General features: G+C 43.0%; 1 protein-coding gene across 1 annotated transcript in view; it reads left to right on the top strand.

Moving 5' to 3' along the window:
• KLHL14 (kelch like family member 14) overlaps positions 1-15,263 on the top strand; it is a gene marked incomplete at its 5' end in the record, with an annotated part of 62,440 nt that overhangs the window by 13,912 nt on the left and 33,265 nt on the right. Inside the window, one exon of the mRNA XM_080611537.1 lies at positions 2,430-2,551. Within this exon, the coding sequence (XP_080467663.1) occupies positions 2,430-2,551 (122 nt within the window). The remainder of the gene's footprint in view (positions 1-2,429; positions 2,552-15,263) is intronic.

The raw sequence follows: 15,263 nt of genomic DNA, 5'->3' as shown, positions 1-15,263 counted from the left end.
ATGGTTAAACTTCATGAAGTTGGCATCAGTCCACCTCACAAGCGTGTCGAGGTCCCTCTGGATGGTATCCCTTCCTTCCAGAGTATAAACCGAACCACACAGCTTGGTGTCATCGGCAAACTTGCTGAGGGCGCACTCAATCCCACTGTCCATGTCACGGACAAAGATGTTGAACAAGAGGGGTCCCAACACTGATCCCTGAGGGACACCACTCGTTACCGGTCTCCAGCCGGACATGGAGCCATTGACCACAACTCTTTGCGTGCGGCCATCATCCCTAACTCATACAAAAAATAGTTTTACTCCTGTGTTGCATAGTTTTTACCAAATTTTCTCTCGTTAAAAACTTTACTGGGGAGATTGAATGTTTCAAGATGCTGGCAATTCCTATGAAAGCTTTCTCCAGAGTTTGGTCTCTCTGTGTGGAGCCTGTGCCAACATATATCCTACATAGATACAGTCAGGTGCAGGTAACAGTCATCATTTGATAGTACATAGCACGTTCAGTGCAGAGGTCAAAGGCTGGCTTGTCAGAAAGACTGAAGGACCACAGGGGCTTCCCCCAAGTCGGGAGAGAATCAGGGGAATAGAATAAAGTGAGACAGTGTCGCTGCCTCCAAGGTGTAGTTCATGCCTCTGCAGTGAGGGTTTTATTTCTTACGCTGTCAATTCAGGACCTTCCCTGAGCCCTAAATCTATTTAAAAACAAACAAGGCCTTCTGCCAGCTAATTCCCTGGCCATCCTTGTGATAGATGTATCTGCAGTCTGTAGCTGTCTCTTGAAAAGCCATTTGAAAGGTTTTATCCCAAAGCATTGTGTGGCTCAAGCCTTCAGCTGTGTGCTGCCTTCCTAGAGGAGGTTCCTTTTGAGTAGTACATGTCTACAGCACAGCCTAGTTCATTTTGCCCAAAATTCTCAAGAGGGAATGAAGTCCTGATACAAATGTAAATCAGTGGGCCCCCAACACTCATTCTAGGTAGTACCTGGAGCAGAGCACTCACTGCCAGAGTGCACTGCTGAGATTGGAGCATGTGGGTGGCAGATTGAGCCTACCACATGCAGTTGTGGTGATGTGCTTTGGTTCATGACAGTCTGTACCTTTCTTGGCCAGGAGCGTTTGCTGAAGACTGACATGAAGATTGCTACAGTGATGTTGTCGTGGTTTGATGAACAGTGGTGTTTGGCAAGGGTGCTTTCCATCAAACTCATAGTCCTCCAGCGTGTTCATTTGTATCAATGCATGCTACCGAGCTACATCACCTTCCTACTTAAACAGGAACATTCTGAGCATAGACCTTTATCTCTGTGTTACCACACCCAAGCTTACTATAACTGATGAAAGTTCAATTATATGCAAAGTGACTATTAAAGCATCAGGGCTCATCTGGGGGTCTGGGCCTCCCCTCCCGTTTTCACTTACAATTGTGCTAAATCCCTTAATGTTGCGAAGAAATCGTACATTCATCAGGTGGAGCGTTGGAGGCCAGGGTGCAGATAATCGCTTTTACTGCATATGAGACATTGCAGTCCTGTTCTTAAGAACTGCCAGGCAGATTGGGAATCACGGTCACGGTTAATAGCAGCGAATTGCCAGCTCTTGATGGGTGGGTAGTCACTCCTTTCAGTGGTTGCCCCCTGGGGGAGAAGGTAGAAAAACAGAGGGAGGGAATTAGAGTGACTTTGCACAGTTGAGCAGGTTCATGCCGCTGGATCAGTGGCAAGCATTGGCAGGGCTCCACTCTGGGGAGGCTCACAACAACATCACAGTCTCATTTTTACCAATTGGTGTTGCTACAGCCAGTGGTGCACAGGGGGAGAGCAAAGAGAAGGGGGGGAGTCAGGGAAGGGAGTGAAAGCAGGAGTCTGGACTAAATTAAACAAACAAAAGTGGTTGTAAGTAGCATTTAACCCATAACCATTAGCCCAGTGCTGCTAATTGTACTAAACTATATATCTGAAGTTCAGTGTGTGATTAAAGAGTTGGCTCACAAACTCTCTGCATAACCTTAATTTTTTCAAGGTTCTTTGAGTGTAGAATGGCTTATAATAATGATTTTGACTAATACGATTTTTGACATGCAACTTTAATGCTTAACCTTAGTACAACTCCAGAGCATTTCATGTGTATTCAGCTGTAAAGAGTGATGATTTAAAGGGATAATATAAGAAAAAGGTCGTTCTAGAATGAACCTCTAACAAATTGCATAAAGGAAGCTTATTACTCCATGAGTAGAGAGATATGCAGCTTTTCTGATCATTTTTCTGCTTGGTTCAAAAGATTGTTGAGACATGATTGGGAAAAGAAACACAAAAAATGAAATAGAAAACTGCAAGCAGTGAACATTCTTTTGATGGTGATGATTTTGTTGCCACTAAAAATACTTCTCAGTAATGTAGTTGTTCATCTTTCCTCTTGTTTTGGGTGAAGAATTCGTTCCAATAAGAAAATGCTGTTACTGGTTGGAGGATTGCCTCCTGGACCTGACCGGCTACCCAGCAATTTGGTTCAGTATTATGATGATGAAAAGAAGACGTGGAAAATACTGACAAGTAAGTGGTTTGTTTTTGTACAGTTGTCTTGATGAATTTAAAAACATGGTTAATCAAATTAGACACTTTATTGATTTGTTTCTCTTCAGAGATTTGTTTATGTATCACAAGGGGCTTCACAATGGAGCAATAAATTGAGGTTGCAAAAGATGCTAGTTTTATAATAAGATAGGCCTAAATTAACATTGGCTTAAAATCATTCCAGTAAGTTTTTTAAGTAAACTTGTAAGTCTTTCATACTGCAACATGAGTACATGCATATTTATGTACCTATGAATAAAATCTGGTTTAGGAAAAAAGAAAAGGCAATGTTTGAGGCAGTTTTCTCAGAGTGAGATCCCTGATAAGCAGTAGTACTAGAGCACACCTTTGATTCTCTTTTGCATTTTCATTTCCTTCTTCCAGCTTTAACTGTTGTCCACAATCATTAAAGAAAGGTTTCCTCTGTACTGCTCTGCGTCCATTGCTGACAGAACCATTGGCGGAATATATCGGCTACAATAAACAGTGCATGGAGGCTCCTATCACAAAACTCTTTCCCACCTTCTTTTAAAGGTTGATTGTGTTTTAGAGTAAGTATTTTGCCTCAAGCATCGAGATTTGGAACTTATTGTTATGTTGGTTTTGATTCCAAGTCTGACTTGGTCATGGAATCAAATCATAGCTTCTTGAGTGCAGCAGGCTGTGTGTGTATTAGTCCCCTTGTGGCTAAACTGGCTGCATTGGTCAATAAAACTAAATTTTAACTGTCAAAATTGCCCAAAGCAGTATAGATAAAATAATAAATGAGCAATTTTGATCCATAAATCAAAGCCATTCTTCTAAAACTGGACAACTGGTAAAACCTGGATTTCCTAATAGACCTGCTTTTTTTCCCCGAGTAAAATACATTTTACAGAATTCTGTTCTTCATCCTTTATCCAAAGTCCTTTAATGGAATACATCAACATTAATATTATATGCACAGTTTAGGATGAAAAAGAATTAAAAAGACTGCCATGATGCACGACTTAAAATGATGCTTTTACAAATTGCTTTCTACCATGGAAAATCTAGGATCCTTTCTGCAAGTGCTGGAGTGTAGTAACTGCTTAGGTATAGATGCCCTGGACTAATAGTTGAGGGTAGTGTATAAGAATGGCAATTACAAAGTTCATATGAACTGTACATTACAAAAGTCTACAGGATCTGTACGAGGGACCACACTATGCTTCACATTTTTCAGACCAATGAGATATGATACTCATCTCTGCATGCTACTTCTAGGAAAATTCTGAAGATGGTAAGTCAATGAAAAATCAGTGATATTACACAAGGCAGAAGTGTTTAGGTTTTTTTGAATTTGTTGTGCCTAATCCAGTGGCTACCAGGAAAGGCAGGACAAATGGATCTCTTTCTTCAAGATCTGAACTCTCTACCAAATTAAAGCAAAAAAACCCCACTTTATTCTAAATCTTACCTATCTGTAGATAAATCAGATTTTGTGAGGATGACATTTACTCAGTGCTTGGTTACTTACATTATAATGCTCACTTCAAGACTGTGAGAAACTGGATCCAGAGACATGATACCTGAATGTTCTGGTTAGAAGCCCGTTGCTAGTATTTGAGTAACACCACTATCCATGGTGGTGTTGAGAGATGTTTCTGAACAATTTTATGTAATTTTAGGAAAATAATATTGTCTTTTGTGTGTTACCTCTAACAAATAGTAAGGAAAAAATCTCTCTCCATTGTGGTTAATGCACATAACCTGTGCTGAGATTAAAAAGATCTGTTATAGTCCTAGCTGATGTTCAAGCGCTTTGTGCTCAGCACTGGAAGGCCTGAATGTCCCAGGATCTGTCTCAGTGTCAGCTGAGACAACGGTTGTCAAATACTCAGCCCTCTTGTGACGTGAGTAGCTCTGTTCATACAAAACATGCTGGAAAAGGGTGCCCTCTTGGCCTGGACTACTGTTTGAGAAACAGAGAGGAGAATGCTGTCTTTTCGCACTGAAAAATACTAAATGTTAACAAGTATGATTTCTTAGAAAATAGTGTTGCTACTCACCAAATATTATAAATATTTGTATCAATAATTATTTAATTTAAAAAAAGTTTAAATAAAAGTTCTTAGTATATCCTCTGCTTTGTTTTCTAAATATTAAAGAGATGGGAAGTGGAGAGAAGTTGTAGTGGAACTTTTGTGCTCTCCTTCCTCTAAAACACTGAAGGACTCTACAGCATAGGAGTGCAGGGACTTAGAGCTGTGACTGTGCAGTTTTAGGAAAGACCACAAACTAATCACCTTACAACACGGTGATAGTTCAGTGCACTCATGATGTTCTATCAACATACTATGACATTTACAGTGTGTGGGAATTTAAGGACATTGTTCTATCTTTTTTTTTTCCATGTATTTTTTGCCATCGAGGAAGAAGTACATTAATTTCCTTCCTTTTACCTTGTTCACAGACCACAGTTTTGGAAAATAATTGGTCTGTTTACTCTTATCAGAGATGTACAATCAACAGTGAAGGAGGAAGAATTTTTTTTCTGTTTCTTTTTCACTTGTTCAGACAGTGCTGTCAGTCCTGAGGTTGCAGTTCACCCCCAACTCATCAATGCAAATGAGGAGTTTGCTCCTCAGTGGACAGGGACAGAGCAAAATCTGTGTCCTGCTGAGATTCTGTGATGGGAAGAATCTTGGACCGTATAGTCAGGTATTTTAGGGTATTCCACCTTATTATTGCCATAGACATATTTGATTTCCTCCTGTACTAGCAAACATTTACAAAGTCTTTTAACCTTCTGCCCTTCACTAGACTACCCCACACACCAACAAAAAGCCAGGTTTTGCACTTAGTGGCTTACTGATCCAATGTAAATGTGCACAGAAATTGCCCTTTTCCTCCTCCAAACCCACCTACATAACTCGTTTCCTGCTGTCTGTGCCAGTGGCATTTGGAAGTAGGTAAGGTGGGAAAGCAGCTTGCAGACACTTAGTCCGGGGTGCAGCAGCAGGGCCATTGAGGAGGAGATGGTTGAGAGGGGACCAAATTTCTAGTCACTGTTCACTGAGAGGAGGCCCAGGAGTTACTCAACAGGGCCTGCAAACCTGTTTGAGAGGGGGCTACTTGCCTGTTGCTTTTTTCTTTGGCAGTGTGTGGAGAGTGGCTGTTGCAGCCACTCAGTTGCTTAGGGCTCTGTGCCCTGCCTTAAGTGATGCATAAGGAACAAAAAATCAACCATCAGTAACTGCTGACACCATGTAAGCCGTGGCACTGCAGTTGGAGCTATGAAGACAGTTGCAGGTGGAACAGCACAAGCTATCGAGTATGACAGCTCAGCAGAGTAGCAATCTCATTTTGTTCCTACGACAAGACTAGATCTATTGGCAAGGGATACTGCCCACCTCTCTCTGCCTGGCTAGCCAAAGCACCAAATGCATCAGTACTAATGGGAGTAATTCTAAAGGTATCAGGAAAACAACTTGCCTTGTTCATAGACCCAGGAGAGGAGGGGAAGCATGCACCCATTTCCAATTTTTTAGTGTCATCATCTATAGGCAAGAATGCTATGGCTCAAGGAATCGGTAGATTTTTCACAGTCTAGTATTACTCCGTATTTTTCCTGTCTGGTATTTCTCGGAGAGTTATTTTTTCAATGTTGGCAACAAAGAATAGAGACAGAATAAAGGGTAAAAAAAAAAGGAGAAAGTAAGTGGCATTTTACAAACACTTTCTGCCACCTAATTTTACTTCATGTGGGTACAGTCCTAATCTGAGATACGTAACATGCACGTTGCTGTTTAATTTGAAACACTACTTAGTGCACAGTCATGCTTGAGCCAAGTAGAGGCTTTTATAGGCTGTATGGCAGAGCATAGGGAACAGATTTTCACTGTGTGGTTTCTTCAGGTGTGTCTACGCATGCAGAAGCACCAGTTCGTTTTTTAACTGGGTACTACCTATGTCACGCAGCAGCCAGAGGCTGCCACTGCCCAGTGACACAAACTGAACAGCTGATAAGTGTATGACACTCCTTAGTAGCAGAAAAAGTTCTGCTTTATTATAATGGGGTTTCATTATTCCATGATATTTTGCAGTCTTCACGACTACTTAGTGGATGTGGAGCGGTGAGGAGGTCTCTGTGTCACTACTTCATGCCTTGCTGCTCAGAACCAGCCACTGCTGCTTCAGTTTTAATTAGCAGCTACGGTCCTGCCAGGGGTCTGTGCTTAATCCTAGAACCCTTTCGGTTGTTTTGTTTTAGCAGCAATGTTTAAGATTAATTAAACGTTAAGGAAGTGAAACAATATTTTGTGTGTTAGAATTATTCTATGATAATTCAAGTTCCAAAATCCAGAGCCTATAAAGATTTTTTGTGTTCAGAATTGCATAGCTCTCCCCAAAACCCTACTGCTAAGGCAATGATGTATTACTTTTGCTTTCATTATATGTTTTTAATCAGAGCATGACTTCACACTAGACAAAGCGATGCTTTATGCATGGTCTCCCTTGTTTTTTGCTAAAATCTTTTGACATGATTAATTTTTCTTTAATGCTTTTGTCTTGTAATGGTAAGGATGATGGGTATAAACCAGGGCAAAAAAAAAAAAAAAAGAAAATACATGCTTTTCTGTCATAATGCCTCTAAGCATTTAAAAAATATATTAAATGAAAGAAAAGAATATCACAAGAGACTGCTCCAACTGGAATTAAATTTCTTGCTACGTGAACAGAGGATACAAGAAATAAATAAAAATGATGCACTCATTGTTTTAGTTCTATTTTTTGTATTTTTTTCCGTAGCAATGTGTCCATCTGTCTGATTAGAAAGCAATGAGTAGGAGAAAAATTGTGTCTTACAGATATGTCAGTGTACAGCAAATCCTCCTTTCAACACAAAATTCCTTTTGCTCTAAAGGACAAAAGGGTAAATAAAAGCGTCAAATGTTGGAAACATTACTGAATTCTTCCATGGCACGTTCTATCCATGTGAAACTGTAGAAGGAAGGTAGAATGGTTTGCTTCATGTCATAGCATCAGAAAACCTGGGTCACTCCACTCCCCTGCCTACATCATTTCTGGTGGAATAGGTTGTATTTCTTTCTTCGGCAATTTTGTGGTCCTCTGTTGTAGCAGCCTTTCCTATACAGAATGATACTTTGTCCTTCCTGGGCAAATTAGTAACAAAACTCCTGCACCTGTTTTTCTGAAATGGTTTTGAAGTCAGCAAGAGCTTCTCAGTCGTTCATGTGTTGGAGTGCTTTATCCAGTTTTCTCTTTTCCAACTTGGCTACTTACAAGATAAGCAGTATGATTTACACACTCACAACAGAGATTCTTGGGAGGTTTTTGAAGGCTTACGTGTCAGCTTAAGTGCCACTAGATGCCTAGCATATGTTATGCCTTTGGAAATGTTACATCTTTATAAGCAAATAAATTCATCCACTCTAGAGCTTTTACCTTTCAGAAGAATGACCAGTGTGTTGGAAGTGAAGTTCTCCTCCTTCAATTTACCCCAAATCAATTGGTAACTGAATAAAAGAAGTGACATTTGCAAAAAGTGAGCTGAGTCAGATGGACAGGTTCTCTTGACATGCACGAGTTATAATTTCTTTCCCCTTTTTTGTCACTTGTGAGAATAGTGCACACTTATGTTAATAAAAAATGTGTCTTGATCAACATTTATTGGCAGCCCTGATAAATTTTATCTCTCTTACTCCATTTATTCAGCAGTCAAGGATGCTGCAGCTTCTGCTTCACTGCTGTGTCGAGAATGGTTTCAGCACTGCATTGAAAAGCTTGAGCAAGCATTAGCATATTGCTAAGGCAGAAGTCTTTATATTACCCACTAGACAGATTTAATAAATGTGGGAGATGTGTGTAGAAGTTGCACAAGTACATGTATGCACATGCTTTTATGTATCCTCCTTCTTAAATAAACACATTGATTACACTAAAAGCTAATTTTGAACATAAATTCTATTTTTATTTTTCATCCTTATATTTAGACCCTTTCAAAAGGTTCAAAATCAGGAAAATATGGTCACAAAAGAATAGATATTCTTCCACAGAAAAGTTGACCAATTGATATGACTATCCAACTTTAAACCTGAATTTAGGAGATTAATTCAAGGTGGTCAGGCACACAGCAGTAAGCCATATGTTTTACACATACAGGGAAGTGAGAATATAGAAGTAAGAAACAGAAATATAGTGACGAGTATTTTTTCACATGTGACGTGCTAAAGATTAACCACAACTCTCATTCTGAGGATGATGCATGGGAATTCAACCGTGCAAGTGCCATTAATGGTGCATGCCTCCATATCTAAGAGCAAGACAGAGCTCTAAGAATGAGTGAAAATGTAGCATGTTCTGACAACGAGTCCTGTATTTGTGTGTTAAATATAATTTTCTTCTGCACTACCATTTGAGATAACTTTTAAGAAACGTCAGCACTCTTTCTGTGCGTTTTTCTTTTTGATTATAAATTTGTTAGCTTCTGCTTTAACACAGATGTTACCCGACCCTGTGTCTTTTGTGGTAACCTCTGTACTCTGTGCCTTATTTGTGTGGTGTCTGGTAGATTCTAAATAGCTTTCTCTTGCTGTATTCCCAGTCCCTTTATATCTTGATACTCTATGTCTTTGAGATGGCAAGTCTTATCACTGCATTCAGTCTGTTTGCGCTGAAGCCCTCAAGTCTTTCAGGTTCTCTTGTCTACTTTCTGCCCTTTGTTACGGACTTGGGAACACCCTCCGCTCTGAAAACCAGGATGTTCATTTTCTTCTACATATACAAAGATGCCTGAATCTACTCTCCTTCATCCTCAGAAACTCCACTGGCAAACAGTTACTTTCACGTAGAGACCAGAAGTGTTACCTGAATGTCCTGTTCCCTGCCTGTGCTCAAACAGGTTTGTGGTTGAAAACCTGAATGGGACAAGAGAACAGGACACAACCCCATTCCAAGACATCTTTAGGCAGGGCACCGAGACAGTGTGGAGCTGAGCTGTGGGTCGCTCTAAGAAAGAAAGTAGCAGGTGTAGGACAGGTGAGTTGTGAGGTGATCTGTGCCATTTCCACAGCAGATGCTGATGTAAGACCTCTCCCGTGGAGATGTCTTACAAAGAAAGTTGCTCATTCCTGGAGATGCTGGTCCTTGCCATATCCTTACAGAACCTTTGACTTGAAACCTTCCTCCTGGACCACAGAACTTGCCATTTTTCTACCTCATCTTTCAATTTGAATTACATATCTTTACAGATAGCTTGAGAATGACTGTTCGATTTTGGAGCAACTTCTACAGCTTTGTTCCAAGGCAAAATGAAAACAAATGCCTTTAAATGTTTTTGCAAAACTGAAGCTGTATCAGAACGTCCCTTCTCATCTCAACATCTCTTATCGGTGGGGGAAGAGGCAAGCAACTGAGGTTCAACTCTCTGTTTTGCTTAAGTCAGAGAACATTTATTTAACTTACAAATCCCTCATGTATGTCCCAATGGGTATTTCACAGCCTCACCAAAGAAAGATTTGTCCATCTTTGCAAAGCTAACTGCACACCAGAAACTGCATACCTACAAATAACAAGTTGCTACAACTTCATCAGTAAGCCCAGGTTAGCGACAGATCATAGATACTTGGGCTTAATGCAGCCCTAGAAGATGTGCAACATTTTGAGTCATCTCAGCCTGTGGGCGTTGTGTGTCTGCTATGAACACACATACTCTGGTCCAGGAAGAACTGGGAGCTGCATTCTCCTGTCTTCTGTCCAAAGCAGGTGTCCCACCTTGCTAGATGTAGATTTCAGTATAGTCGCATAATTTCTAGTGGAAGGAAATAACACCAGAATGTACTTACCAGATCTGCTTGTGCAGGTCCCTTAATGCTATATCATAGAATCATAGAATCATACAATAGTTAGGGTTGGAAAGGACCTTGAGATCATCTAGTTCCAACCCCCCTGTCATGGGCAGGGACACCTCACACTAAACCATGTCACCCAAGCCCTCATCCAACCTGGCCTTGAACACCGCCAAGGATGGAGCATTGACAACCTCCCTGGGCAACCCATTCCAGTGCCTCACCACCCTCACAGGAAAGAATTTCTTCCTTAGATCCAATCTAAACTTCCCCTATTTAAGTTTGAACCCGTTACCCCTTGTCCTGTCACTACAGTCCCTAATGAAGAGTCCCTCCCCAGCATCCTTGTAGGCCCCCTTCAGATACTGGAAGGCTGCTATGAGGTCTCCACGCAGCCTTCTCTTCTCCAGGCTGAACAGCCCCAACTTTCTCAACCTATCTTCATACGGGAGGTGCTCCAGTCCCCTGATCATCCTCGTGGCCCTCCTCTGGACTTGTTCCAACAGTTCCATGTCCTTTTTATGTTGAGGACACCAGAACTGCACACAATACTCCAAGTGAGGTCTCACAAGAGCAGAACAGAGGGGCAGGATCACCTCCTTTGACCTGCTGGTCACGCTCCTTTTGATGCAGCCCAGGATACGGTTGGCTTTCTGGTCTGCGAGCGCACACTGAAAACGGCTCATGTTCATTTTTTCATCGACCAACAGTATCACACTATCACAGTATGCTAGAGATTGGAAGGGACCTCAAAAGATCATCTAGTCCAATCCCCCTGCCAGAGCAGGAACACCTAGATAAGGTTACACAGGAATGTGTCCAGGCGGGTTTTGAATGTCTCCAGAGAAGGAGACTCCACAACCCCCCTGGGCAGCCTGTTCCAGTGTTCCGTCACCCTCACTGAGAAGAAGTTTCTTCTCAAGTTTAAGTGGAACCTCTTGTGTTCCAGTTTATACCCATTACCCCTTGTCCTATCATTGTTTGCCACTGAGAAGAGCCTGGCCCCATCCTCGTGACACTCCCCCTTTATATATTTATATACACTAATAAGGTCCCCCCTCAGTCTCCTCTTCTCCAGACTATAGAGACCCAGCTCCCTCAGCCTTTCCTCATAAGGGAGATGCTCCACTCCCTTAATCATCTTAGTTGCCCTGCACTGGACTCTCTCCAGCAGGTCCCCGTCCTTCTTGAGCTGAGGGGCCCAGAACTGGACACAATATTCCAGATGCGGTCTCACCAGGGCAGAGTAGAGGGGAAGGAGGACCTCTCTCGACCTACTGACCACCCCCCTTCTAATACACCCCAGGATGCCATTGGCCTTCTTGGCCACAAGGGCACAGTGTTGGCTCATGGTCATGCTGCCATCCACTAGGACCCCCAGGTCCCTCTCCCCTACACTACTCTCTAACAGGTCGTTCCCCAACCTATACTGGAACCTGGGGTTGTTCCTGCCCAGATGCAGGACTCTACACTTTCCCTTGTTATATTTCATCAAGTTTCTCCCTGCCCAACTCTACAGCCTGTCCAGGTCTCGCTGGATGGCAGCACAGCCTTCTGGCGTGTCAGCCACTCCTCCCAGCTTAGTGTCATCAGCAAACTTGCTGATAGTACACTCAATTCCCTCATCTAAATCATTGATGAATATATTAAATAATACTGGTCCCAATACTGACCCTTGAGGCACTCCACTAGATACAGGCCTCCAACTAGACTCTGCCCCATAGACTACAACTCTCTGGCTTCTGTCCTTCAGCCAGTTCGCAGTCCACCTCACTACCTGATCATCCAGACCACACTTCCTCAATTTAGCTATGAGGATGCTGTGGGAGACTGTGTCAAATGCTTTGCTGAAGTCAAGGTAGACCACATCCACCACTCTGCCATCATCCATCCACCATGTTATTTCCTCATAAAAGGCTATGAGGTTGGTCAAGCATGACTTCCCCTTGGTAAAGCCATGTTGACTGCCCCTCATGATCCTCTTATCCTTGACATGCCTTATCATGGCACCAAGGATAAGGTGTTCCATCACTTTCCCAGGGATGGAGGTGAGGCTGACCGGTCTATAGTTACCCAGGTCCTCCTTCTTGCCCTTTTTGAAGACTGGAGTGACATTTGCCTTCCTCCAGTCCTCAGGCACCTCTCCCGTTTCCCAAGACTTGGTAAAGATGATGGAGAGTGGTCTAGCAATGACTTCCGCCAGTTCCCTCAGCACCCGCGGGTGCATCCCACCTGGACCCATGGATTTATGGATGTCCAGATTGCTCAGCTGGTCCCTAACCCAGTCCTCATCGACTAAGGCAAACTGCTCCAGTGACCTGACTTCATCTGAGGTCTCAGGGGTACAGGGCTCTTCAGGACTGCCTCCGGCAGAGTAGACAGAGACAAAGAAGGCATTCAATAACTCTGCCATCTCTGTATCCTCTGTCTCCAGGGCACCCACCTCATTCTCCAGTGGGCCTACCTTGCCTCTGGTGTTAGTTTTATCAGCTATGTATTTGAAAAAGCTCTTTCTGCTGTCCTTGACCCCTCTTGCCAGATTTAATTCTAAGGAGGCCTTAGCCATCCTAGCTGCCTTCCTACACCCTCTAGCAGCAGCCTTATATTCCTCCCGAGTGTTCAGCCCCTCCTTCCATGACCTATAAACTCTCCTCTTCCACTTGAGCATACCCAGCAGTTCCTTATTTAGCCACGCAGGTCTCTTGGCCCTCTTCCTTGACTTCCTACGTGTTGGGATGCTCTGATCTTGAGTTCGGAATATGCAATTCTTGAATGCCAACCAACTATCTTGGGCCCCTTTACCTTCAAGCAGCCTTGCCCATGGGATTTCCCCCAGCAATTGCTTGAAAAGGCCAAAGTTTGCCCTGCTGAAGTCCAGGGTTGCAATTCTACTTGCTATTCTATTGGTCCTACCACACAAGATCCTGAATTCCACCATCTCGTGGTCGCTGCAACCAAGGCAGCCCTCAACCTTTACTGCTTCGACCAGACCCTCCTTGTTAGTGAGGATGAGATCCAGCAGCACTCCTGTCCTGGTTGGCTCATCCACCATTTGCATGAGGAAGTTATCATCCATACACTGGAGGAACCTCCTGGACTATGGCTGGGTTGCTGAGTAGTCCTTCCAGCAAACATCAAGGAAGTTAAAATCCCCCACGATGACCACGGCCTGTGACTGTGAGGCCGCTCTCAGCTGCCTGTAGAAGGCCTCGTCAACTTCCTCACCCTGATCTGGTGGCCTGTAACAGACACCCACATCAGTATCGCCCCTGCCAGCCTGCCCCTTAATTCTCACCCACAGACTCTCAACTCGCTCGTCCCCTGTCCCTGGACAGAACTCAGTACATTGCAGCTGCTCTCGCACATAAAGATCAACCCCACCACCCCGCCTGGCTGGCCTGTCTTTCCTGAAAAGGACATAGCCCTCCATGACTATATTCAAGTCATGTGAGCTGTCCCACCACGTCTCTGTAATTGCCCCAAGTCCTTCTCTGCAGGGCTGCTCTGAATCTCTTCTCTGCCCAACCTGTAGCTGTGCCTGGGATTGCTCCGACCCAGGTGTAGGACCTTGCACTTGGCATGGTTAAACTTCATCAGGTTGGCATCAGCCCACCTTACAAGCGTGTCGAAGTCCCTCTGGATGGCATCCCTTCCCTCCAGCGTATCAACCAAACCACACAGCTTGGTGTCATCGGCAAACTTGCTGAAGGCGCACTCAATCCCACTGTCCATGTCATCAACAAAGATGTTGAACAAGACTGGTGCCAACACCGATCCCTGAGGGACACCACTCGTTACTGGTCTCCAGCCAGACATGGAGCCATTGATCACAACTCTTTGTGTGCGGCCATCCAGCCAGTTCTTTATCCACCGAGTGGTCCACCCATCAAATTGATGTCTCTCCAATTTAGAGATAAGGATGTCGTGTGGGACAGTGTCAAAGGCTTTGCACAAGTCCAGGTAGATGACGTCAACTGCTCTGCCCCTGTCCATCAGTTTCGTAGCCCCATCATAGAAGGCCACCAAATTGGTCAGGCAGGATTTCCCCTTAGTGAAGCCATGCTGGCTGTCACCAACCACCTCCTTGTTTTTCATGTGCCTTAGCATGCCTTCCAGGAGAATCTGCTCCAACAGTTTGCCAGGCACAGAGGTGAGACTGACTGGTTTGTATGGCCGCTGTCTCTAAAAAATGAGCCATCTGAAATAAATTCCACACAAAATTTTGTGGCATTGTGTAAATATAATGCTTGCTGCAAACATGGCTTTCTGTTTCTTAGATGATTTAGGTAAAATTTGTGTGTTTATTCTTATCTAGTTGCTGTGTATGTATGATTTATGTAGCATTAATGGGAGCTAGGCACATATAGAGGTAAAAATAAACTCCGATGTGTTTCTACTTTAAAATGCTTTGTGAAGTTGCTTACTTTACAAAGCATTCCCTTTTTTCAGTGTCTTGTGTGACATTTTGTTTATGTGTAGATAGGTTGCAAACAGGATGGTAAAGCACCACTATATGGGCAAAACATAATAATAAAAAATGCTCATATAAATCCTCAGACTTTTTTTAGAAATTGATGTGTGGTTTGTAATTTTTCTCCTCTCCAATGTTTTTAAAACAAAAGGCAGTTGCCTTCCAAGAAATCTTTTGTACACAGTTATTTGCAGTCCAGATTTCAGAAGCCTGCTTTAGCTTTCTCAGTTTTGCAAGTGCTATTAATGGCAAGAGGTGCACATTTTGCATCCCCAATTTTATTTGATGTTGTATGACCTTATTGTATTGCAGCGGCTCATTGTTTGCAGGAAGTAATTTCTCTTTTCAATTTTCCTCTATTTTCTCACAGCTTCATTAAGTTGCTCTC

This window comes from Psittacula echo (genome assembly GCF_963264785.1).
Source record: "Psittacula echo genome assembly, chromosome: 2".
Classification (NCBI taxonomy): Eukaryota; Metazoa; Chordata; class Aves; order Psittaciformes; family Psittacidae; genus Psittacula; species Psittacula echo.
The sequence above is the reverse complement of the archived record's forward strand: the minus strand, read 5'-3'. Positions and strand labels throughout refer to the sequence as shown.